The sequence below is a fragment of the Schistocerca nitens genome, chromosome 4 (genome assembly GCF_023898315.1).
Source record: "Schistocerca nitens isolate TAMUIC-IGC-003100 chromosome 4, iqSchNite1.1, whole genome shotgun sequence".
Classification (NCBI taxonomy): Eukaryota; Metazoa; Arthropoda; class Insecta; order Orthoptera; family Acrididae; genus Schistocerca; species Schistocerca nitens.
In genome coordinates, this window is record NC_064617.1 from 801368503 (window position 1) to 801394299 (window position 25797).

General features: G+C 42.4%; 1 protein-coding gene across 1 annotated transcript in view; it reads left to right on the plus strand.

Annotated features, from left to right (window-relative positions):
- The window catches only part of LOC126251686 (sialin-like), a 109101-nt gene that overhangs the window by 39254 nt on the left and 44050 nt on the right, over positions 1-25797 (plus strand). Inside the window, exon 4 of the mRNA XM_049952273.1 lies at positions 19163-19247. Within this exon, the coding sequence (XP_049808230.1) occupies positions 19163-19247 (85 nt within the window). The remainder of the gene's footprint in view (positions 1-19162; positions 19248-25797) is intronic.

The window sequence follows — 25797 nt, forward strand, 5'->3', positions numbered from 1 at the left end:
GGAAGGATTGGGAAGGAAATCGGCCATGCCCTTTCAAAGGAACCATCCCGGCATTTGCCTGAAACGATTTAGGGAAATCACGGAAAACCTAAATCAGGATGGCCGGAGACGGGATTGAACCGTCGTCCTCCCGAATGCGAGTCCAGTGTGCTAACCACTGCCTTGATGACGAACCCTGTAAATATTTGCTACTTGCTGTGGAGATATACAACATATGCCAAATGAAGCCAAAAACAGAAAACACGCGTGAAGACTATGTGATGTGCGAAATGGTAGTTGCAGACGAGCATGTAAATAGAGAAACGACTGAAACACTTGATATTGCAGACTGCGAATCCAGAGATGGCAAAGAAACTGAAGAAAGTTGTACTCATGAAGACTTTTCGAGTGATAGTGCCACGTATAAAAAACAATTATCTCCCAAAACAACACCAGCAACTAAAATTACTTTATCGGGCAAAAAAAACGCTGTGTTGTAGTTATTGAACGACAGTGACAAGAAACTCCTACGCGTCAGTACTGTTCAAAATAAATATCGCTCTGCCCGCTCTGAACGTGAATGGTATCGATGGGAAAAGGAAGTAGCTGGACGACGTAAGAGTCGACTGGAAGTTGCGCGACCTTTTTGAGCTATTTGCCAAAGGCAGACAAATGTGATTTCGTATCAGCGATACAACTAATACGTGAGTGGGCGTTAGATATTGCCAACGCGATAGACGCTAAGAATTTACAGTTTCTGAAAGTTGGGTTAGTAGCTTCAAAAGATCACATAAAATTATAGCAAGAAAAATAATAATCGAGAAACAGGTCGGAAAATGTGGTGATTCACAACGAAATATTGGAAGCTTTCATTACGAATGAAAAGCATAAGACCACTAGTTTTAGTGGATCTTACGTTTACAGTGCAGATCAGGCGTTTTCAAAACTAAACGCGTGTTAAGACAATACTGTCATTCAAAGGGGAAAAACACTCACAGGCCACTGCGCAATGTAAGACTGCATTCACACATTCACAAACTTTAATGCTCGTAATTAGTCTTGATGGGTCATTGCTGCCTAAACTATATATATGTCTTCAAGAATCAACGAGACGTTTTGGACCACACGTCAAATCAACATTGTTATAAGCAGTAATCTTATGATAGACGCATTGAAGTCGAGATACAGGACATGAGATATGAAAACGTTACAGATTTCATGCGTCATGCCTTTCTTCCGTTCTGCGTGGACTAATCACTGCTTCTTCTAGATTACTGGTCAGGCCATAAAAGCTGTGGTTCATTAAAAGCTATATTTCGAGATCACCCTGACAAAGAAGTCGAGGTACTTCAGATTCCACCCGACACGACGGACGCAATTCAACCGTTAGACAGAGAATTTTTCCGTCAGTGGGAGACATTTTACAGAAAGCTCACAGAAAAAGTATTATGTGCAGACGTCGCAATGTGTTGAAGGTTACAGCTTGTGAAATGAATGTATGAACAACATTTCGTACCATCCACCTATGACAATAGAAGTGAGACACATAAGAAACGGTTAATAATGCCTTCTCGAGTTGTAAATAGAAATTGCTTCTTTACTTACTTCGCAACAGATAAACCAACAAATTGAGAGCACAACACAATAGCAGCAACATAATGGTTACTATAGTGCTGTACACTATATTATTATTGTTATTATTATTATTATTATTATTATTATTATTATTATTATTAGTGGTAGTGCCAGACACAAAGCATTGGCAGGCTGAAGTTTTTCCAATTTTTAGCAGTTCAGAAGTAAGGAGCCCAGCAATCAAATGACTTACAAGCAGAAGGCAGAGTATAGTACATGAAATTTAATTCGGTTGATTTGAAATGGGGGTGCAGGGAGCGGATGAAGAGCGAGTTGCTAGAGAGGGGAGTCGTGCGGATGAGGTAGGTTTCGTATAAAGTAAGTGTCTGTCCTCAACTCTGGCGATTAGCTTCCTCTCCTGAGAAGGAGTTGTACGTAGCACTCCGGTTGGATTGAAAATTGTTCCACTTCCTATTAAAAAAGTTCGTTAGAAATAAGCAGTATCAGCCATCCCACTGACTCATTAGGTAGTGATTTAATGAAACATCTACAAAAGCTAAATATTTATCGTTCGTCTTCCAAAATAAGTGTTCAAAGTAAATTCTTTTCTACGATTGGGCGCTAATGGTGATGGTGATGGGAGGGCAGGGGTTCGGGAGGGCAGGGATTCTTGTTAATATCTGATTGCACTCGTTGATAATGGTCTCATTGTTCGACAGGTTCATTACGAGTATGGTGTGGAAATTCCCGTTTTCCAAGATGACAACAGCTGTGTTCACGCGTACGTTCCTGCATAGACGAACGGACAGACACGCTATCACATTTCGTTCGGCCCTCTAAATTACCCGATATTAGACCCTTAGAAAATTTCTAGGACTATTTGGAACAGCAAGTGAAAATGCGACGATCAACAGCCCCGCAGTTTGGTAGTTCTACAGTGTCTAATCATCAATGAGGGGCCTCAGCTAGATACGGCATACTCAAGGTCTCTTCCTCTCCGAACTGAGACCGCTATCGGAGCTAGAGGCGGTTAAGCACGGTGTCTTCGGAGAGCGACTGCAGCCGTCGGCGCACGTGACGATTTAGTTAACCTTGACGGGGCGCTCTGCGAGTTTTGTGAAGTCACTTCCTGCTGTTTGTTATTGTTGAGCCATTTCGTCAAGTAAAACACAAAATAAGAACCAGTAGGAAGCAAGCACGCTCCCAGGGTCGCAAGCAAGACGGGATACTGTATTTGTCGTGTTTTGTAGACGCCCATATTCCGGGGGTTTTATGTTATACGCTACACCCCGTCAATATTAAGCTGTTTTTAAGCACCAGAACGTTGAAAGTCTCGAGAACGAATCATTGTTTGCACGATCTGTTGTAATAAAATGACGAGAAAGTAATTGAAGTAATTCCTATAATATTTGATGTTACGTAAATGTGTGTTCTCTGCCAGGATTGAGATTGTTCGAATTGGTGAACTTTTATAGGCTGATGTCCTTCTTGACTGAACATGTACCTTTTATTTTGGTCTTACTGCACGTTCACGGATACTGAAGTTTATATTTATGTATACCACAACAGACAGACCAACATAACTAGCATTTGGTCAAGAAAGAAATGTGCGTTTTACTAGAGTAGTACAGAAAATCTAAGGTATCCATTTTCATGAACATCCTGTATGGTTTGCGACACAAATAAAGCCGACAACTGCCGTTGCCGAGCGCCGACAGCAAAAAATCACGTCAACCAGCTCGTGGCGTGTACCGGCGCTGCGTTTCGTGGGGTGACCTAGCCCGTTTGCGTGCGTGTCAACGTTAGCTGCCTCGCCCCGTGTGCCGACGACTTTAGTTCGTGTCCGGTGTCTTCAATATTTTCGAATGCAGTACTGATAACAAGGAAACATATTAACTGTTCATCAGGTTACCTTCCATTCGGAAATACTGTAGGTTGCACTCAGCGACTGTTACATTGACTTGTAAATTATAGATGGCTCAAATGGTTCTGAGCACTATGCGACTTTACTTCTGAGGTCGCCTAGAACTTAGAACTAATTAAACCTAACTAACCTAAGGACATCACACACATCCATGCGACGGTAGCGGTCGCGCGGTTCCAGACTGTAGCGCCTAGAACCGCACGGCCACTGCGGCCGGCGTAAATTATAGATTGCAGCAGTCAGTCGTCCTTTTTAAATTTTGTTATGCAGATCTAGATTTCGGCTAGAAGCTAGCGATTCTCAATGCTAAGAATACAAGAAGTACATAGTCAGATGATGTCATAAAAAGTTAAAAGTAATGGCGTAACTCATATGGTTTGTACGAGGGCTATCCACAAAGTACATTACGTTTTGGAATTAAAAATAAATAAAGTAGTGGAAATTTTTTAAATTATATACAGATGAAAGCCACACTTCAATACTACTTTTCTACATAGTTGCCATTTAAATTAAGGCACTTATCGTAGCGATGGACGAGCTTGGAAATTCCTTCGTCGTAAAATTCGGCCGCCTGCGCCTTCAACCACGTGGTTACCTCTTCTTGAAGTTGTGCGTCGTCAGCAAAACGCTGCAGAGCCAACCACTTCTTCATTGCTGGGAATAAGTGGAAGTCACTCGGTGCCAGGTCGGGACTGTACGGCAGATGAGGAAACAACTCCCACTTAAAAGATTCGAGGCTTCACGAGTGGCATTTGCCGTGTGGTCCGGGCGTTGTCGTGAATCAGCAAGATCTTTGAGCCCAACTTTCCCCTGCGCTTGTTTTGTATTGCTCTTCTGAGGTTGTACAGAGTTTGGCAATACCTTTGAGAGTTTATTGTAGTGCCTCTTTCCAGGAAATCCACAAAACTCACACCTTTCCTGTCCCAAAAGACAGTCATTACGTGGTTGAAGGCGCAGGCGGCCGAATTTTACGACGAAGGAATTTCCAAGCTCGTCCATCGCTACCATAAGTGCCTTAATTTAAATGGCAACTATGTAGAAAAGTAGTATTTAAGTGTGGCTTTCATCTGTATATAATAAAAAAATTTCCCAAAACTTTATTTATTCTTAATTCCAAAACGTAATGTACTTTGTGGATAGCCCTCTTATATTACATACCACTATTATTGTCTTTCGAAGTATGTACAGGGTGTTTCAAAAATGACCGGTATATTTGAAACGGCAATAAAAACTAAACGAGCAGCGATAGAAATACACCGTTTGTTGCAATATGCTTGGGACAACAGTACATTTTCAGGCGGACAAACTTTCGAAATTACAGTAGTTACAATTTTCAACAACAGATGGCGCTGCAAGTGATGTGAAAGATATTGAAGACAACGCAGTCTGTGGGTGCGCCATTCTGTACGTCGTCTTTCTGCTGTAAGCGTGTGCTGTTCACAACATGCAAGTGTGCTGTAGACAACATGGTTTATTCCTTAGAACAGAGGATTTTTCTGGTGTTGGAATTCCACCGCCTAGAACACAGTGTTGTTGCAACAAGACGAAGTTTTCAACGGAGGTTTAATGTAACCAAAGGACCGAAAAGCGATACAATAAAGGATCTGTTTGAAAAATTTCAACGGACTGGGAACGTGACGGATGAACGTGCTGGAAAGGTAGGGCGACCGCGTACGGCAACCACAGAGGAGAACACGCAGCTAGTGCAGCAGGTGATCCAACAGCGGCCTCGGGTTTCCGTTCGCCGTGTTGCAGCTGCGGTCCAAATGACGCCAACGTCTACGTATCGTCTCATGCGCCAGAGTTTACACTTCTATCCATACAAAATTCAAACGCGGCAACCCCTCAGCTCCGCTACCATTGCTGCACGAGAGACATTCGCTAACGATATAGTGCACAGGATTGATGACGGCGATATGCATGTGGGCAGCATTTGGTTTACTGACGAAGCTTATTTTTACCTGGACGGCTTCGTCAATAAACAGAACTGGCGCATATGGGGAACCGAAAAGCCCCATGTTGCAGTCCCATCGTCCCTGCATCCTCAAAAAGTACTGGTCTGGGCCGCCATTTCTTCCAAAGGAATCATTGGCCCATTTTCAGATCCGAAACGATTACTGCATCACGCTATCTGGACATTCTTCGTGAATTTGTGGCAGTACAAACTGCCTTAGACGACACTGCGAACACCTCGTGGTTTATGCAAGATGGTGCCAGGCCACATCGCACGGCCGACGTCTTTAATTTCCTGAATGAATATTTCGATGATCGTGTGATTGCTTTGGGCTATCCGAAACATACATGAGGCGGCGTGGATTGGCCTCCCTATTCGCCAGACATGAACCCCTGTGACTTCTTTCTGTGGGGACACTTGAAAGACCAGGTGTACCGCCAGAATCCAGAAACAATTGAACAGCTGAAGCAGTACATCTCATCTGCATGTGAAGCCATTCCGCCAGACACGTTGTCAAAGGTTTCGGGTAACTTCATTCAGAGACTACGCCATATTATTGCTACGCATGGTGGATATGTGGAAAATATCGTACTATAGAGTTTCCCAGACCGCAGCGCCATCTGTTGTTGAAAATTGTAACTACTGTAATTTCGAAAGTTTGTCTGCCTGAAAATGTACTGTTGTCCCAAGCATATTGCAACAAACGGTGTATTTCTATCGCTGCTCGTTTAGTTTTTATTGCCGTTTCAAATATACCGGTCATTTTTGAAACACCCTGTAAGTCCTTGTTGATCGGGCTTCACCCACAGTTCATTGGGTACCACTGTATGCGGAAGGCAGGCTGTATGGAGAACACATCGGTTGGTTACATGGCGCCATCTATACGAACTACGTGTATAAAATTCAAGGGAAGTAAACGACATCAAATTTGCATGAGAATTACATAAAATGAAACATAAGTAAAATTCTGTACACTGTAGTCCGCCTTATTTCATATTTGCCGGCAAGTAATAAAATTTCCATGTTCACTCCTTGTGAGTCCGTTATTGTTATTAAAACATCTAAATTACGTCAGATGGGTAAAACTTTAAATTTTTTAAAAATTTATGACACAAGAAGACACATGCTGTATAAAACTATTATTTGATATGGCTTAAATATTTCTTAAATATTTTTATCTCATATTTACTAAATAATTCATAGATGGCGGCAAATGTCAGTCAGATGCATGGTTGGCGCAATTTGGTTATTCCGCTATACATATAGAGGATACTAACCTCATTATCCCTTAAAACCGATTTTCCTTGTAAATGCAAAACAACCAATATACTGAATTGCTGTTAATAATACTGTATATACATCTGAGCTAACTATCATGGAAGAAGTTATGTTGGTTCAGAAGTGTAATCATCGTACTCGTACAGTATTATGCAAATACGAAATAAATCTGACTACAATGTAAAGATTTTTACTTATGTTTCATTATATCCAATTCTCATTCAAATTTGAAGTGGTTTACTTCCCTTGAATTGTATATACGTAGTTCATGAAGATGGCACCATGTAACCAACCGATGTGTTCTCCATACAGCCTGCCTTCCGCATACAGTAGTATTCAATGAACTGTGGGTGAAGCCCGATCAACAAGGACGTACATACTTCGAAAGACAGTAAATAGTGGTATGTAATATACAAACCATATGAGTTAAGCCATTACTTGTAACTTTTTATAACAGCATCTGACTATGTACTTCTTGTATTCTTAGCATTAAGAATGGCTAGCTTCTAGCCGACATCTACATCTGCATAATAAAATTTAAAAAGGACGACTGATTGATGCAATCTGTAATTTACAAATATTAACTGTTTCCAACAATGTGAATATCGAATTTTGAAGGCTTGCTTATATGTAGGGAATTGAGAAAGGTAGTTAGCTGCAGTACGGATACGAGGTGGATCACTGAGTTCGATTGAAATGACCCAGCAGCTGTAAACTTACTCCAGTGTTGATGACTGCGGGATAGTACGTTTCTTGTAGGGAGAACGTCTAAATTGCACACGGATTCAGAGTGAAACTCTGGTGGTATATGGATCAAATGCAATGTTGCGTCCAGTCGTAGTGATTCGGTGGCAACAATGTGACAAAGGCCGCTGAGACGTGGGCGACGCCGATTGGGAAGGAAGGCCTTAGACAGCGGCCACAAACGGCAAAGCCCAGGTAACCTTTCGGCAGGCTGAAAAAACATCTGTTGATAAGAGTTACTTGGTCTCTTACGACTCTCAACGGTTGGTTGGTGGTATAACCCTATAAGAACAATAACGTTTTTACATTTTTTAAAATTTTGTCGTCAGTTACATTTTCGCTGATGAAGGCTGGCTGACAGAAGTCTTTTTAGAAATAATTCGAAACCCAAGATCGCTTAAATACTGTTTACTGGATAACCGGTTTCAACGCACTAAAGGTGCTACACTGAAGTGTGTTGAAACCGGTTATCCAGTAAACAGTATTTAAGCGATCTTGGGTTTCGAATTATTTCTACAACAGTGTGATCGCCCCACTACGCACTATGTGTTTACTGCAAAAAAAAGAAGTCTTTTTAGGGATTGAGATTTAATTTTTACAGCTATAAAATAAGGATATTGAATGGTCTGATGTTAGTTATGTGAGCTCTATCTGTTAGATGGAGATGGTTCGGTTTAGGTGCGTATGGGATTTCTCTAGAAAATATTTATTAACCTGCACTTGCCGGCCGGAGATGCGCTGCAGTCTGGAACCGAGCGACCGCTACGATCGCAGGTTCGAATCCTGCCTCGGGCATGGATGTGTGTGATGTCCTTAGGTTAGTTAGGTTTAATTAGTTCTAAGTTCTAGGCGACTGATGACCTCAGAAGTTAAGTCGCATAGTGCTCAGAGCCATTTTTTGAACCTGCACTTCTCGTTTTCTAGCTGCTGCTCCCAAAACCTTTTGTATATTCTTTATTTGTGTTTTCTTTATTTTCCTCCCTTTCTCCAATGACATTATCATCGTAACTATTCTGCCTTTATGTTTTCTTTTTACTTCCAATTTTCTTCTATTTTGCTGTTTTCTTATTTATTGTATTACTGGGCGTAGTATAGATTTTAGATATTCAGAAGCATCTTCTGCTGAAACGTTTTACGAGGTTTGTTCAAAATATTCCGGAGGATTCGTAATTTCCCGCCAATGGTGTGTTGGAGTGAAATGCGGTTGGCATCCCTGCACACCCCTGTGTTTAATGTGTAACTACCGGAAGTTTCATTGTTGTATGTCTGTTTCGTTATTGTTCAGTGCTGTATCGAATAGAACGTTGTGTCACACATTGTGCGAATTTCAAGACGGTAGAGTTAGAGGACCAACGCGTCTGCATTAAATTTTGCGTGAAACTCAAAAAGCTTTTCAGAGACGCAACAAATGATGCAGGAAGCTTACGCTGATGAGTGCTTAAGACGTTCTCGGTGTTACGAATGGTTCACGCGGTTTAAAAATGGCCGGACGGAAGTTAAAGTTGACCCTCGCTCACGACGCCCTTTGATGTCTACCGATGCCGCTCATCTCAGAAAAGTCAGCGAAACTGAGCGTCACAATCGAAACTGATTGTCCGAGAGATTGGAGAAGAACGTAGTGCAGGGCTTAACAACTGGCCGGTTTTGAGCGCGAGTACTCGCGTCTGCTCAGGCACGTGCTCGCGAGCAGGTGCAAGGTCGCGGAGTAGGGAGGGAGGGGAGGGAGGGGAAATGCGCGCGCACGTTTGAATGTGATCTCGCGTTCGTAGCAGATTTAACTAGCCATCTGAATGCTTTGAACATTTTACTACAAGGTAAAGATCTGCTAATTACTCATTTCATAGATCGAAAACGAGCTTTTAAAATGAAATTGACACTTTGGGTGAGTCAGCTGGAAACAGGAAACCTAGCTCATTTTCCTAAATTATCATCCATGCAAGATGTCACAAAGACTGTGAACGTTATTCACATAGTTTACTTAATCAGCGCTTACAAGATCTGACAGCACTAGACAGTGATTTTGATCTGTTCTCTCCATATTCAGCGAATATTTAAGAGATTCGTCCTGAGCTGCAGCAAGAAATTATTGACCTGCAGTGTGACAGAGAATACAGAGACAACTTTCAGAACAAGAAAAACATTTTGGAATTCTACAGACACTTCCCTCAGAATAGATTTCCTCGTTTGCACAAACTGGCGGCGACAATAATATCAGTGTTCGGTTCCACGTATGTTTGTGAACAACTGTTCTCTGCAATGAAATGTAACAAGACGCACCTGAGAAACGCATTGTCTGATCGAAATTTAAACTGCATGCTGCGCATAAAATGCACAAGAACAATTACTCCGAGCATAGACGCAATTGTAAAGGGCAAAAAGTACAAGATAACCGGGAATCCCACACTTCAGTGACACCTTTTATTGTGTAACAGTTCACAAATTAATGCGAAGCTAATAAAATTATGTGGCATGTGTACATTCTCCTTTATTTGTTTCATTTGTCGCAGTAATAATTCGTGAGTGATATCCCTGCAGGTGGCTGCGGATTTACATTGACTGGCGGCAGCTGTTGTGTGCCCCACGTGACTTTCCCCACTCTCCGCTCTGGTCCGGTAGTGGGGGTAGCGTGCTCGCGCTGCTCCGTGCTCGTGCCTTGCTGCTCACAGCTTGCTCTGCGAGCACGTATGTTGTGAAGCCCTGACGTAGCGTTTTAGTTGGACGCTGCATCTTGGAGTGCATCATGTCGTGTCCAAGTTCATTCTGCGGCTCATGAGTCAACACTAGAAAGACCTTCGCCTCGCAATCTGTGAAGAGCTTTTGGATAGTGCAAATGAGAACGAGATGTTCCTTAAGAGAATCATAACTGGTAATGAGACGTGGGTCTGCAGCTGTGATGGTGAGACCAAGGTTAAGTCTTCACAATGGGCTGGGAAAGGTTCTCCAAGACCAAACAAAAGTTCTTTAGGAAAGGTCAAATGCCAAAACGATGCTGATAGTTTTCTTTGACTTCGAAAGACTAGTTCATACTGAATTCGTGCCACAGGGGCTAAGTGTCAATCGACGGCACTATCGGGACGTGTTGCGACGCCTGCGAGAAAATGTAGAAGGAAATGGCCTGAAATGTGGCGAGACAATTCGTGGCTCTTGCATCACGATAATGAACGCGCACATGCATCCCTGTTGGTGCGTGACTATTGCACAAAAAACGGAATCACTGTGCTGCCTCATCCTCCGTATGCTCCAGACCTGATCCTGGGGACTTTTTTTATTTCCAGAGTTGAAAGCCCCGTTGAAGCGACAAAAATTTTGCAAAGATAGATGAAATAAAAGAGAATTTGCAGACTTTACTTCGCGCGGTCCAGCAAGAGGCGTACCAAGGGTGCTCCCGGAAGTGGAAACTGCGTTGGGAGAGGTTTATCAATTGTGCAGGAGAGTATTTTAGAGACCATACACAATAAGTAAACAGTAAGCGTAGAAAAATTTTGTGGACAAAATCCTGGTATTTTCTGAACAGACTTTATATATCTTCCTTATTCTTCCTTCCTTTATTCTTCTTCCTTTCTCCAAGAACGTTACCATTGTGACCGTTCTGCCTGTTTTGGTTTCCTCTTACTTCGAATTTGCTTCTACTTTGCAATTTGCTTATTTAATTGCCCTCCTGAGCATAGCATAGATTTTAGACGTTCAGACGTTTCCACTATATTACTGAAGATGATTAATGTAGCTGTTAAAGTTTTTTGAGGAATGGTGTTTGGCTTGGAGCTGTGGATATAATCAGGGAAGAAAATGGGCATGCATTCAAGCTTTAATTGCAATTTCAGTCTCTAGAAGAGCAAAAGCGAGCGCGAGTCGCACGCACAATTCCGCTGCACATGGCAGGAACAAAAAGAACTATTTGGCCACACTACACCGACCCCAGCAAGTAGTTAGAGTAACGGCCGCCAGGTTGCGGCAGCGACTGAGCGCGGACGGCGGCAAAGAGACGCTAACTTGCTTCTTTCCTACTTTGAATCGGTTTGGAGAGTGACTTCTAAGTGAACGTTTGTGATTCACCTTTACAGTTCTGTTTTTATAACTTTTGCTGAATTTAAACGCAAGATAGACCCCTAATTCTTAACTGTGCAGCCTTAAATGACAGGTAATCTTGAAGTGCATGTCATTCGCTGTACGTTATTTACATAATACGTTCAAATCCGTCAGTAATTACGCTATACACAGGTCGTTAACCAGAAACGTTCGTAAATCTAAGAAAACTTTCAACTACAGAGTTGACAGGTCAGATGGGAAATGTAAAATTGTATTCAGTGCAGAGCAAAAGAGATGGTAGTGTACCTGACGGCAGTACCGATCGAGGTGGCGCAGTGGTTAGCACACTGGACTCGCATTCGGGAGGACGACGGTTCAATCCCGTCTCCGGCCATCTTGATTTAGGTTTTCCGTGATTTCCCTAAATCGTTTCAGGCAAATGCCGGCATGGTTCCTTTGAAAGGGCACGGCCGATTTCCTTCCCAATCCTTACCTAACCCAAGCTTGCGCTCCGTCTCTAATGACCTCGTTGTCTACGGGACGTTAAACACTAACCACCACCACCACCTGACGGCAATGTAGAGTAGATTTATTTAGCCCAACGATGAAACATCTAATTGTCAGATCATTAGCCTGTCAGCTACAGAATGAAATGACTAACCGATTTGACAAAGAAACTTATTTACCTGGGCAGATTGGGTGATAGGATTTATTAGCAGGCGTCCTATTGTCTGTTCGTAAGCCAAGGAACAAAAAAAAAATCTGACAGATGAGCGATGGGATTAAGTAAAGTAACTGTAACAGTAACTCGTTATTAAGCCTATGAGAGCTCCGCGACTGCAAAGAATAATCGCTGGAGATCGACCTAGACCACGCCCGTGATCTTTGACAGTCAGTTGCGCCATAGGGTGGTGGGCTTTCGGGTTCCGCTAAGGTCATGAGTCCATTACACGCAGGAGGCGGCTACATGGGTAGCGGGGGTTGTGTGGCATGGACTGAGCAGTCTTTTTTTTTTTAGATTAGAAGTCCTCGGCGAAACACAGAAAGGGCTTCAGTGTAAAAGGGTGCAGGTCGAGCGCAGGAACAGCTTAGATCTAGCAACCATCGGTATAACAGTTGTAAATTGTCGCAGCTGTGTTAGGAAGGTACCAGAGCTCCAAGCGCTATTAGAAAGCACTGCCGCTCGAATCATTATAGGCACTGAAAGCTGGCTAAACCCGGAGGTGAGTTGCAGCCGAAATTCTTGCAAAGCACCTAACGGTGTTCAGAAGGGATAGTCTAAGTACAGTTGGTGATGGCGTATTTGTTGCTGTTAGAAGTAGTTTATGTTGTAGCGAAATTGAAGTAGATATTTCCTGTGAGTTAGTATGGTTAGATATAACCGGCACCGGAACAAAACAATACCGACTAGCCAACTCATGATGCAATTGCTGAATGGTTCAAAGAAAACTTGAGCCTAATTTCAAACACATACTTGACTCATACAATTATAGTTGGTGGTGACTTCAGTTTACTCTCGATATCCGTTGTATATATTTAATTCCGGAGGTACGTATAAAACATCATCCGAAATTGTGCTAAACGTATTCTCTGACAATTACTTCGATCAATTAGTTCATAAGGCCACTCGAATAGTAATCGGTTGTGAAAACACACTTGATCTCTTAGTAACAAATAATCGTGAGCAAATAACGAGCATAAAAACGGGTACAGTGATTAGTGAATACAGGGTTGTCGTAGCGAGACCGAACACCGTAACTCCCTAATCCACCAAAAATAAACGAAAAACATATCTGTTCAAAAAAGCATATAAAAATTCGTTTGACGCCTTCCTGAGAGAGTCTCCACTCCTTCCCAAGTTAACAATGTAAGAGCAGACCAGATGCGGCTTGAATTCAAAGAGAGTATCGACAGCAGTTGAGAGATTTATACTAAATAAACGACGGAGCTGATCCCTCATGGTACCTAAAACAAGTCAGAACACTGTTGCAGAAACAACGAAAAAAACATGCCAAATTTAAACGAATTGGTGATCTTTTAAAGAAGCTCGAAATTTAGCGCGGACTTCAAAAGCGAGATGCTTATAACAGCTTCCACAACGAAACAGTCTCCAAACCTGCAGAAAATCCAAACAGATTCTGGTCGCATGTAAAGTATGCTAGCGGCAAGACACAGTCATTGCCTTCTCTTTACGATAGCAATAGTAATTCTATCGATGACAGTGCCGTTAAAGCAGAGTTACTAAACACAGCCTTCCGAAATTCCTCCACCAAAGAAGACGAAGTAAATATTCCAGAATTAGATTCAAGAACAGCAGCCAAAATGAGTAACTTAGAAACAGATATCCTCGGAGTAGTGAATCAGCTTCATTCACTTAATAAAAGCAACTCTTCCGGTCCAGTTTGATTACCAGTCAGGTTCTTTCAGAGTATGCTGATGCAATTGTTGCATACTGAACAATCTATAGAACCGCTCGCGCAACGGAAGATACGTACCCAAAGACTGGAAAGTTGCACAGGTCACACCGATATTCAAGTAAGGCAATACGAATAATCCGCTAAATTACAGGGCCATATCATTAACGTCGATATGCAGCAAGATTTTGGAACAAATATTATGTTCGAATATTGTGGATTACATCGAAGAGAACGGTCTATTGACACATAGTCACTACGGATTTAGAAAACATCGTTATTGTGAACCATAACTAGCTCTTTACTGACACGAAGTGCTGAGTGCTGCCGACAAAGGAGTTAAAACTGATTCCCTATCTCTAGATTTCCAGAAGGCTTTTGACACCGTACCCCACAAGCGGCTTGTAATGAAATTGTCTGCTTGTGCAATATCGTTTCAGTTACGCAACTGGATTCGTGATTTTCTGGCAGAGAGGCCACAGTTTGTAATAACTGACAGAAAGTCATCGAGTAAATCAGAAATGATTACTGGTGTTCCCAAAGGTACTGTTACAAGCCGTCTGTTGGTTCTACATAAACGATTTAGGAGACAATCTGAACAGCCATCTTAGGTTTTTGTAGATTATGTTGCCGTTTATGTCTAGTAAAGTCATGACAAGATTCAAACCAACTGCAAAACGATTTAGATAAGTTATCTATATGGTGCGAAAATTAGCATTTGACCCTACGGAATGAAAAGTGTGAGGTCATCCACATTAGTGCTAAAAGGAATCCGTGAAACTTCAGTTACACGTTAAATCACTCAAATATAAAGGTCGTAAATTCAACTAAATACATACGAATTAAAGTTACGAACAACTTAAATTGAAAATAACAGAAAATTTTGCTGGGAATGCGAACCAAAGACTGTTTTATTGGCAGAACACTTAGAAGAAGCAACAAATCTACTAAGGAGACTGCATACACTGCCCTTGTCCGTCCTCTTTTGGAGTACAGCTGCGTGATGTGGGATCCTTATCAGGTAAGATGAACGGAGTACATCGAGAAAGTTCAGAGAAGGGGAGTACGTTTGGTGTTATCGAGAAATACGGGAGAGTGTGTCACAGGCATGATACGGGATCAGGGGCGGAAATCATTAAAACAAATTCGCTTTTCACTGCTGCGGGATCTTCTCACAGAATTTCAATCACCAACGTTCTTCTCCGAATGCTAATATATTTTGTTTACACTGACCTACAAAGGGAGAAACGATCGACATAATAAAATAAGTGAAATCAGATCTCGCACGGGAAGATATAGGTGTTCATTTTTTTCGCGCGCTTGTCGGGAGTGGAATAACAGTTATTCGATGAACGCTCTACCAGTCGTTAAATGTCATTTGCAGTGTAGCCATGTAGATGAAGACGTGGATGTAGTTTTCTTAATAGCTTCTGTGTGTACAGTTGTATCTCGCATGTACGGCCTTACACAGAATAAAAGTGTGCGCTACCGTATCTGTGTAATATTACTATTCCTTCTGCGTATCATCCGCTTAGTGTAGCACTACAATCATTAAAAATAATTGTACATTTAAAAATGACATTAAAATTTTTTCTTATTGTTAATTTTCTTTTTGATTCCATATTTCTTAGTCTGAGTCGTTAAATAAACAACTTTATGTCTTGGTTTTAAGATATATGCAACAAATTCACAAAAATTTGACTTATTCCACCCTACCCCGTGGGTGGGGGAAACGAGAGTAATGGAAGAGTTTCTTTGGAAAAACGTAAAAAGTTACGTAACATAAAGTTTTAAGTAATTTCCAAGTAAAGTGCCTTAGGGTATACTACAAGGTGATTTTTATATCTCTAAGAAGTGTTTTCTTGTGCTCCTTTATTTTACAGAAATTGTTAAACGTCAAATATCCTATTCTGTCCTGAGTTCCCCTATGTCTCGAACTTCCCCAACACACCCTCCAAATACACTGATGGGTCAACCAATATGACCATGTACTAAATAGCGCGTTGGTGTACCTCTGAAACGCAGTACAACAGCGATTCTACATGGCATGGAGTCGATAAATCTTCGTTATATTTCTGGAAGTGTGTGACTTCTAATATTACGTCAAGCAATTCCCATGTTTTGTAGTACTTGGGTACTTTCCTGTAGTGTGCAGTTTTGTTGAGGTTAATGTAAACGTTGCTCTAGGTGCTGAATATGAAACGGAGGACGAGGGGACTCTGCGATCCACTTTTATTGGGAGGCGGTAATTAATAGCTTGCATGTGATACGCGAGGCAACTGACGCTAATTGAGCAGCAAAAGCCGATGCTGAGCCAGGGAAGGGAGACTCCTTAAGGCCAACAACGTCTGTCTTCACTGGACGCCGGAATTTTCCAGGGGTCACTCAAGGACTATATTTAGTTCTGAACAGAACAGTGGATCTGGAGAATTTTTCGTATCTGGATAGTGCTACCCCATTTTCTCAGTTATTCTTCATCTTGGGATAAGAACGGGCTACAGTACTGCATGCGCTAAGAGTACTCACAACGAAAAAGATTCTTCTAAGTCACCGACGTCATCTGAGTTGAAGAAACTCGGCTGAAGAATGAAGAAAGGGTATCCCAGTTCCATGGATGAGAAATAATCCAGAAAATTGGCCTCTGAGTACCGCAGTGTACAAAATTTCGAAAGAATTATGCTTCTATAATGGAAAATAGGAGCAAATTCCTGGGGAACGTAGTTTAGATGTAGGTAAGGTAAGCCTCCAGAGACATATATTGTGAAAGAATGATTTGAACTGCAAAGAAGGCGAAAATTGCACATAACTAGAACGAGGCTTTGTCCAGTTGGCGGAAAATTTTATTTTTTCAAAGCTATGTAACTAGACTGTATTAACTAGTGATGTTTTTAATAAATTGTATCTATAAAGTAAACAAGTGAAGGTACGTTTTGTATCATCAGTGTTTGTCTCACATCCCTATTCCTTAAGCTACTCAGAAGAGCGATCTCTGCCGTATTTGTAAGTAAACTCTGATCTGGCGTTGGAATTGTGGAAACTTGTGCAGAATTCCTGCAAGTGCGAGGAATGAACCTGTATCGTGGTTGTACACGATAACGCAATTGGCGACATACACTATGTGATCAAAAGTACCATGACACCCACAAAAACATAGTTTTCATATTAGGTGCATTGTGCTGCCACCTACTGCCAGGTACTCAATATCAGCGACCTCAGTAGTCATGAGATACCGTGAGAGAGCAGAATGGGGCGCTCAGCGGAACTTACGGACTTCGAACGTGGTCACGTGATTAAGGTGACACTTGTGTCATATGTCTGTTCGCGAGATTTCCACGCTGCTAAAGATCCCTAGGTCCGCTGCTTCCGGTGTGAAAGTCAAGTGGAAACGTGAAGGGACACGTACAGCACAAAAACGTACAGGCCGACCTCGTCTGTTGACTGACAGAGACTACTGACAGTTGAAGAAGGTCGTTATGTGTAATACGCAGACATCTATCCAGACCATCACACAGGAATTCCAAACTGCATCAGGATCCAATGCAAGTGTTACGACGGTTAGGTTAGGTTAAGTTAGGTTAGGTTAGGTTAGGTTAGGTTAGGTTAGGTTAGGCGGGAGGTGAGAAAACTTGGATTTTACGGTCGAGCGACTGCTCGTAAGCCACACATCACGCCGGTAAATTCCAAACGACGCCTTGCTTGGTGTAAGGAGCGCAAACATTGGACTATTGAACAGTGGGAAAACGTTGTGTGGAGTGAAGAATCACGGTACACAATTTGACGATCCGATGGCAGGGTGTGGTATGACGAATGCCCGGTGGACGTCATCTGCCAGCGTGTGTAGTGCCAACAGTAAAATTCGGAGGCGGTGATGTTATGGTGTGGTTGTGTTTTTTCATGGAAGGGGCTGCCACTCCTTGTTTTGCGTGGCACTATCACTGCACAGACTTACAATGACGTTTTAAGCACCATCTTGCTTCTGATTGTTGATGAGCCATTCGGGGATGGCGATTGAATCATTCAACACGTTCGAACACCTGTTCACGATGCACGGCCTGTGACGGAGTGATTACACGACAATAACATCCCTGTAACGGACTGGCCTGCACAGAGTCTTGACCTGAATCCTATAGAACACCTTTGGGATGTTTCCAGAATGAGATTTTTACTCTGCAGCGGAGTGTGCGCTGATATGAAACTTTCTGGCAGATTAAAACTGTGTGCCGAACCGAGACTCGAGCTCGGGACCTTTGCCTTTCGCGGGCAAGTGCTCTACCAACTGAGCTGCCCAAGCACCACTCACGCTCCGTCCTCATAGCTTTACTTCTGCAAGTACCTCGTTTCCTACCTTCCAAACAGTACAGAAGCTCTCCTGCAAACCTGCAGAAGTAGCACTCCTGAAAGAAAGGATATCGCGGAGACATGGCAAGTGCTCTACCAGCTGAGCTACCCAAACACCACTCACGCTCCGTCCTCATAGCTTTACTTCTGCCAGTACCTCGTCTCCTACCTTCCAAACTTTACAGAAGCTCTCCTGCGAACCTGCAGAACTAGCACTCCTGAAAGAAAGGATATTGCGCAGACATGGCTTCGCCACAGCCTGGGGGATATTTACAGAATGAGATTTTCACTCTGCAGCGGAGTGTGCGCTGATATGAAACTTCCTGGCAGATTAAAACTGTGTGCCTGACCGAGACTCGAACTCGGGACCTTTGCCTTTCGCGGGCAAGTTCTCTACACCTTTGGGAGGTTTTGGAACGCCGACTTCTTTCCAGGCCTCACCTACCGAAATTGACACCTCTCCCCAGCGCCGCACTCCGTGAAGAATGATTGAATGTATACCTGCGAGAGTGGAAGCTGTCATCAAGGCTAAGAGTGTGCTAACGCCATATTGAACTCCAGCATTACCAATGAGGGCGCCAAGAACTTGTAAGTCATTTTCAGCCCGATGTCCGGATCCCTTTAATCACATAGTGTATGATGTACCGTATGACAGTCATATAGCATCATTGGAGAGGTCGATGATGAATAACCGGCAGGAACGCTTAGTTCTTTGTTACATCATCATAACAGATGGTGTCCAACAGAATATTGTATTAAGACTGAGAAGAGCCATACCTGAAGAAAACAATATGAGCAACATGCCTTTACATAGTTTCAAGTTGGAACTACTAGTTCATAGATCATATACTATTCAATTTACATTATATAATTCTGATCGCCGATCACAAAGTATTTTTAGTTACTAAATATCGCTTTCCCTTCTTTTAGGGTGGTATAATACCAGCCGTACAGACATTAATCTGTAGATGGGCACCCGATCACGAAAGAAGCAAGTTTGCCATTATTTACATCGGTAAGTTCAAAATTTTTATGTTCCATCTTGTACCTTTCTGGCACTGAAATTTTCTTTAAACATGGGGGAGACGGGGCAAATTGACGATGTTAACTGTTATCATTTTTAATAAATTTATTTATGGATATAGTTTGGCTTTCTTTAAATGTATTAAGAAACTGATTTCTTATTGTGTTGCATCTGGTTGTATAAATATTTGCTTTAATACCATGACAATTATTTTGCCAATTTTCAGAGCTAATGAAAGGGTAAAAATTACTTTGACCAGGGGGCGCGCTGACAATAGTGATAAACTTTGAACACGTTTTTATACTTTGTGATGTATGAGATAAAAAATTATTGAATTAAACGTAGTTATATGTGAGTGAGGTACTTTGCGTTCTCTGACTTCCGTTTGTTCACAAATGACCTTTCTTTATCGAACAGTTTAAAATGGGAAAACTTCGGAAACGTCGTGTCTTAATGGGAGCAGCAATTGCTGACCCGGTTCCTAATTATTATCTGCTTTGTGTTCAGTAGGAGAGTAATTAGGAGTTTCTGTGGGTTAGCCTGTAGGTTCTGTGGCCTGAGCTGGAGCACTTCGCCGGCCGGAGTGGCCGTGCGGTTCTGGGCGCTACAGTCTGGAGCCGAGCGACCGCTACGGTCGCAGGTTCGAATCCTGCCCCGGGCATGGATGTGTGTGATGTCCTTAGGTTAGTTAGGTTTAATTAGTTCTAAGTTCTAGGCGACTGATGACCGCAGAAGTTAAGTCGCATAGTGCTCAGAGCCATTTTTGGAGCACTTCAGTTTCGGTTTGGTCTGTAAAAAAAATCCACGATCGGTTATTTTCGCCGCAGCAAAATAATGCTCATTAAACACAAGAGGATCATAAGGTTCTATCTCTCATTTCTTTGAATCCATTAATTGCATTACCGATTGTAGCTGCTCTGAAATAAGTAGTGCTCAGTAGGTGGCTAAGTCGTCAAACTGCCCGAGTCGACTAGCCCCGAGTCGACTAGCCCCAGTGTGATCTTTGGTATAGGATTAACAAGGATAAGACATAAATAAATATGGACTATGTAACGCTTATTGTCTGTTTCGCCTCCTTTAATAAATAATAACTAAATATCTTACCAGATCCACAAGAGCTTATGCTGAATGTCTTAAGAATTATAATACGTCAAGGAATGAGCACGGCAGTTTTCATACGCACAGTGAACTGGCGATAGCGCTTTCATTGTGCGAGTTCTTAGTGTCTCGCCCTTGTGAAGTGTTAGTACCACCCGTGTGGTGGTGCTGTCTGGAAGTATGGACTAGGTGAATAGTGATCTTACCCCTATGGTCAACTTGCCCCAGTCTCCCCTACATGTTCTTTTAAAATGAACTGTCGAATAAAAGTCCTATGACTCTGAGAAATGTTAAACTTCATACACTGATGTCACCACTGTATCGCTGGTTTTTATCTCGTAACAATAATGCAGATAGCACAGGCTTCATAGCGATAATTTTGTTTGCTTGAAAAAATAAAATTTCTCAGGGCGTAATATAGACAGAAAATATATTGGTACACTCACCTTGTATCCTGTAATGCATCTGTTCCATAATTTTGCGGACAATAATTGTTATCTTAATTGTGATCCACAAAGCTGCCGCTATGCAGGGTGGTCAGAAATAGCCTTAAAGGCTTCTAAGGGTGTTGCAGGTTAGCTTGTACTGAGAAATAACAGTTAAGAAAGAAATTCGATACGTTGCGCCGTTTCCGAGTTAATTAGCATTGAGATTAGCCAATTACGGTGCTACGTGTGCAAATTCAAGCGGCCCTCCGGAAGCCATAATTAGTGTCAGTTATTCTTATAGCGTACACTGCTCGGCCTTTGAATCGGGTTTGATCCTTACTACCTTCCTATGTCCAGTTTTTGCATCGCCCTCTGGCTCAGCTTTAGGAGATCAAAAGGAGAACGCGTTTGGCGACACAACTCTGGCGAGCCACTTAAACTGGTGCGCGGAACGGCCTGATTGATTAAACTTCAATGCTAATTAACTTGAAAACAACGCAACGCATAAAATTTTTTTCTGAACAATTATTTCTCAACACAGCCTTCTCTGCAAAACTATTTCTCAACACAGCCTTCTCTGCAAAACCCTTACAACCTTTTCACACTATTTCTGACCACCCTTTATACCGTGCGTCTCTACAATACGCATAGATGTGCAGGGTGATATAGAAATATATTGACAAACTTCGACGGACTGTAGTCAGTGTCTTAAGGAATGAATTGAAGGTAGGAACCCATGTCCAGAAACGCCATCGATCGACACTACATAGCGGCGAAGTCACTGGGATATGAAAAGAAAAGTTTGAAGTAACAAAAACGCTCAAATATTCTGTGAAACGGTTTGCCTAAACGTAAGAAATGCAGTAGATTTGAATGATGCTCGAAATCATGTACAGGAGCTAAGATGCTCACGCGTTAGTAACGCGAGGAGACCACTGAGTGAAACTGCATCAGCCAAATGTGCCCCAGTAATCTTTAAAGTTCTAATATTTCAAGTCAAGCACTGAACTTTAAATTCTCAATCGTAAGCAAAAATGATGTAGATGATTACAAGCATCATTCAAAGGCTCGTCGAATGTTTCTCTATGTATTTTATGTCTTACTTTTAGACAAATCATTTAAAAAATATCTGACCTCAGTTTCGTTCAGAAAGCATGAATTATGTATCAGTCGGTGTTTATTATTACTTAAGGGTATGGAGATCAAGAGAAAGCCGACAAGTTTCATTTTATGCTGTAATGTGACATTTTTTGACACTTGAGCACTAGCAGCAGCTGTCCGTGAAATATTTCAAAAATACTTCAAATCACTAAGTTTTTCTTAATCACTCTGATTACTTTCTACTTCTTCTTCGTCTGCTTTTCCCTGTGCATGGTCGGCACTGTTGTCAAACGGATTCGGGGCATAGTTAGTTTAAGGGGTGGCAAAATGTTTGCCCCCCCCAGTACCTCTCTCCATGACGGAATATGCGTATCCCAGTTGTCTACGTGCAGTTTATTCTTGTAAAAGTGGGCGAAAGTTTCTAAATGTTTGCGAAGCCTGTAATTGATGCGGGACCTGGTTACCAGCCCGGTATTCACCTAGTGGAATGTGAGAAACAGCCTAAAAGCTTCAACCAGGCTGGCTGACACACACACCCTCTTCGTTAACTCGCCGGGCGGATTCGATCCCGAGTCGGCGCACCTTCCCGTCCGGGAATCAGCACTTTAAAACGCACGACTATCCGAGCGGGTCCATGATTACTTCCAAGCAATTAAATATTTTTTGTTTTTTGCTAAACTTGACCCCACACTGGTCAACTTGAAAGCCCATTTGTCCATTTCCCACTTTTCGTCCGCCCATGAAAATTCGTGCAAAAATCCAGCGTGTAATTTCTAGGGACTCTTGTTTTTGTTCTGCTCAAACATTTGACCAGAAAGCCTTCCGTTAGGCCAACCCTTTGGCAACAAACGTGAGTGTTGACGCTTACGAACTCGTCGCAGCGGAGATGACAGTACTGAGGGCGTTTGGTGCCGTCTGAGGCGTCCACGGTCCACGCCTGTCACAACAATACTATATCGTGCGCTAAGCGCAGTGACGGCAGTAGCGTCAACGTTTCCTGCTGAAGGGGTAGCTCAGGGTGGGGCGTTTGACTGCTTTTACTTCGACGCTCTGTATCTTCGTTGGATGTTACCAGAAACGGGTCTCTACCCTCAGATTGTTCCTCAAGACACCTTGTACATCCCCTCTAACATTGTTACACTATCTATATGTATACGAGCAGACCAAAGTATGGCAGAAAAGTGGCAGTTAGCTCAGTACTGCGACGTAACTTGGCCCAGTGACACTGAGCCATCATTTGTTGGATGAGCTACGGTGGAGCGCCTTGTAAGATTGGGATCAGATGGAACTTGGACATAGGTGACTGGATGATTTGCCGTCGTGTTGTTCACCGACTGATGTGACAATATTAGTGTGTTATCGTTCGAGGAACGAGGTCCCTAATTTTTCTATTACGCATAACAGCGGTTGGAGTTGTTTACTTTCTCTAAGCAAGCGCCGTCTGCTGCGTGAATAAACTAAATTACATCAATATTCACTATCACAGGTAAGTACAGTCTACTTTTATAACTTAGTTTATTTAACTTATAATTCATCATTACTTTACAGGGTTTGCAGCGGTAAAACATTTGTCTACAAAACTTACGTTAGTGTCACATTTTACGAGACGAAAGCGAATTTGCTGTAACAGTTTCTTGGACAGGCGTTTGATGCCAGTATCCTAACAGGAGGAGGTACTCACATACGATTTTCGAACTACCTGTACCCAACGTGAGCACATCCGTCTCACCGATTTGCGCTGACACCAGGGATGCATAACTTCTCTGCAACTGCCCGCATCTCGTGGTCGTGCGGTAGCGTTCTCGCTTCCCACGCCCGGGTTCCCGGGTTCGATTCCCGGCGGGGTCAGGGATTTTCTCTGCCTCGTGATGGCTGGGTGTTGTGTGCTGTCCTTAGGTTAGTTAGGTTTAAGTAGTTCTAAGTTCTAGGGGAGTTATGACCACAGCAGTTGAGTCCCATAGTGCTCAGAGCCATTTTTCTCTGCAACTGATCTCATCATTTGGGACGAGATTTCAGTGATTCCAAAGACGCCCTTAGCGTTTTCGATTAACGTTTAAGGGACATCATGAATAATAATCTCCGTTATGGAGGTAAAATAATTATGTTTGGTGGAGATATCCATCAAGTACTAGCCGTCGCTGGACATGGCAATAGAACAGCCATAGTTGAAACTAAAGTTAAAGAATCACTCCTATGTTCTCACATTAAAACTCATAAGTTAATTTAAAGTATCACGGCAAATTGGGTAGCGCTGACTTAGAAAATCAAACAGATTACTTCACTGAAGCGTTCAAAATTCCTGAACGTTGTTATTGCAATGACGATAGTTTTATTACCACCATATTCAGCGCCAAAGAAACAACGAACAAAATCTTTGGTATTCTATTCAGCTGCGTTCTATTTCCAAGAAAATGACGACTGTACAGCAATTAATGAATGTCATTTCCAATTCGTGGCCAGGAAAGACAAAGATTTACCTCTGTTCTGATTCTGTCCAATTTAAGGAAATAAATAACATCCAATTGTACCCAAAGGAATTCTTGAACTCTTTAAATTGAGCCTAATCAGTTGCTTTTAAAGCTTTAACAGCAGAAAGAAATGCTATCGCTGATCAGGGACTGATTAGTGGTGCAAGATGTCACTTAGTCGATTTCATCATCACAACTAAATTAATTGACTCCGATAAAACTGTGCTCATATCCTGCATTAACCTCACACCTTCTGAACCAACCATGCCTTTCCAAATGACGAGAAAACAATTCCCAATAAAACGATGCTTCGCTATGACCATTAACAAAGTACGAGGTCAGACGCTTCGAAGAGCGGGATTGATTTGACCAGAACCTGTTTTTTCGCATGGACAATTATACGTGGCTTTTTCACGAGTTTGCATATTCAGTAGTGCTTATGTTTGTGCTAAAGACACGTGTAGCCAAAAAGTAAACGGTGATCACATTATGACTGTTAAGATAGGTTTTGTGCTAAAGTCACATATAGTCAAAAAGTAAACGATGTTCACATTAAGGCTGCTTAGTTTGGTTTCAAAGAAGTTTTTAAAATGATGAAATTTTAAAAAATGAAATTAATCTGAGAAAGACAATATCTGTTTACATATGTTTTACAGTTATCCGTATTGTACATAATGAAATCGATGTTTTACGACGAGAGTACACTGAAGTGACAAGCGATTTGCACATATACAGATGGCCGTAGTATAGTGTACACAAGGTACAGAAGGGCAGCGCACTGACGGGGCTGCGATTTGCACTCAGGTGATTTTGGAAAGGTTTTCGAAGTGATTATGGCCAAACGAGTTGAATTAACAGACGTTGAATGCGGAATGATAGTCAGAGACAGACGCATGGGACATTCCATATCGGAAATCGTTTGGGAATCCACTGTTTCAAGAGTGTGCTGAGAACACAAAACTTCAGGCATAACCTGTCACCACGGAAACGCAGTGGCCGACGGGCTTCGCTTAACGATCGACAGCAGCAGCGTTTGCGTAGCGTTGCCAGTGGCAACAGACAAGGAACACTGAGTGGAATAACGCACAAATCGAGGTGGGACGTACGATGAACGTATCCGTGTCTATAGTGCTGCGAAATTGGGCGTTAATGGGTTATGGCAGCAGACGATCGATGCCAGTGCCTTTGCTAACATCTCGACATCGCCTGTAGCACCAGTCCTGGGCTCGTGACCGTATAGATTGGATCCTAGACGACTGGAAAACCGTGGCCTGGTGAGATGAGTCCTGATTTCACTTGGTAAGAGCTGACGGAAGGGTTCGAGAGTGGCGGAGACTCCACGAAGCTATGGACCCAAGTTATCAACAAGGCGATGTGCACGCTGGTGATAGCTCCACAGTGGTGCAGACTGTGTTTACATAGAACAGACGGTGTCCTCTGGTCCAA